Source organism: Phoca vitulina, unplaced genomic scaffold (assembly GCF_004348235.1).
Source record: "Phoca vitulina isolate PV1807 unplaced genomic scaffold, GSC_HSeal_1.0 scaffold3425, whole genome shotgun sequence".
Taxonomy (NCBI): domain Eukaryota; kingdom Metazoa; phylum Chordata; class Mammalia; order Carnivora; family Phocidae; genus Phoca; species Phoca vitulina.
Window position 1 is genome coordinate 1 of NW_022593107.1, and position 1,367 is coordinate 1,367.

General features: G+C 57.3%; 1 protein-coding gene across 1 annotated transcript in view; it reads right to left on the reverse strand.

The window, feature by feature from the left end:
* Nucleotides 1-18: 18 nt before the first annotated feature.
* Nucleotides 19-1,367, reverse strand: part of LOC116629798 — a 2,375-nt gene continuing 1,026 nt past the window's right edge. Inside the window, exon 3 of the mRNA XM_032400010.1 lies at nucleotides 19-829. Coding sequence (XP_032255901.1) covers nucleotides 80-829 — 750 coding nt within the window. The 3' untranslated portion in view covers nucleotides 19-79. The remainder of the gene's footprint in view (nucleotides 830-1,367) is intronic.

Here is a 1,367-nt window from a genome sequence, read left to right on the forward strand (position 1 = left end):
CTGGGGCTACATCACAGAGCACAGGCGCCTCGGATGCATCAGCCACAGCCTCCTGGGCAGAGAGTCACGCAGCTGGGACTCAGGGTTCTGCACACCCAGATGTAACCATGAGCATGGGCACAGGTTCTGAGGATGGGTCACGGACAAACCCTTCCTCTGACCTAGACCTCACATCTCCATCCTCCCTGGTGCCTTCCCATGCCATGACATCACCTTCTCTAGTTTCCCCCACATCACAAGCCAGGGGCCTTTCTCCACCTGTTCCCGCCACCTCACCTGGCACCCCGGGCATGTTGGTCACCACCGGCACATTGAGCACAAGCTTGGGACGTGTGACAAGTTCACCTTCAGATTTGAGCAGCACCTCAGTTGAGACCCGGGTAATTTCAGAAGTCTCTACTACTCCAGAGGGACTCCACCTTTCCAGGAACACAGCAGTGACCAGTGTGGGGACCATCACTTCTGCACGGGATTCCCAGTCCTCTGCCCCAGCGGTCTCAGAGACACCGAAAGGCACCACTCCAACCGTCACCTCTTTCCTCAGTGGGGATGCCACAGTTTCCACACGAATGGCTGGCCTTTCTGAAACCACAGAGTTGGAGACACACTCAACGTCATCCCTTGCCCCAGAACTGGGGGACACCAGCGCCTCTCGACACACCGTCATGGCCTCAGAGGAAGTCACTGTCCCTTCTGTAATGTCCACTGATACTACCGACGAGGTCTCCAGGACTGATGTCATCTCCTCTAGCAGGACACCCATCCCTGGCCCTGCTCCGTCCACAATGTCACCAGACATCCCCACGGCAATCAACACCAGGCTGTCTACCTCCCCGGTCATGACAGAGTCCACAGCCGTAACCATGGCCACCGAAACAGGTCTCCCTGGGGCTACATCACGGAGCACAGGCGCCTCGGATGCATCAGCCACAGCCTCCTGGGCAGAGAGTCATGCGGCTGGGACTCAGGGTTCTGCACACCCAGATGTAACCATAAGCATGGGCACAGGTTCTGAGGATGGGTCACGGACAAGCCCTTCCTCTGACCTAGACCTCACATCTCCATCCTCCCTGGTGCCTTCCCATGCCATGACATCACCTTCTCTTGATTCCCCCACATCACAAACCAGGGGCCTTTCTCCACCTGTTCCCACCACCTCACCTGGCGCCCCTGGCATGCTGGGCACCACGGGCACATTGAGCACAAGTTTGGGACATGTGACAAGTTCACCTTCAGATTTGAGCAGCACCTCATTTGAGACCCGGGTAATTTCAGAAGCCTCTACCGCTACAGAGGGACTCCACCTTCCTGGGAAAACAGCAGTGACCAACGTGGGGACCATCACTTCTGCACAGGAATCCCAGTCC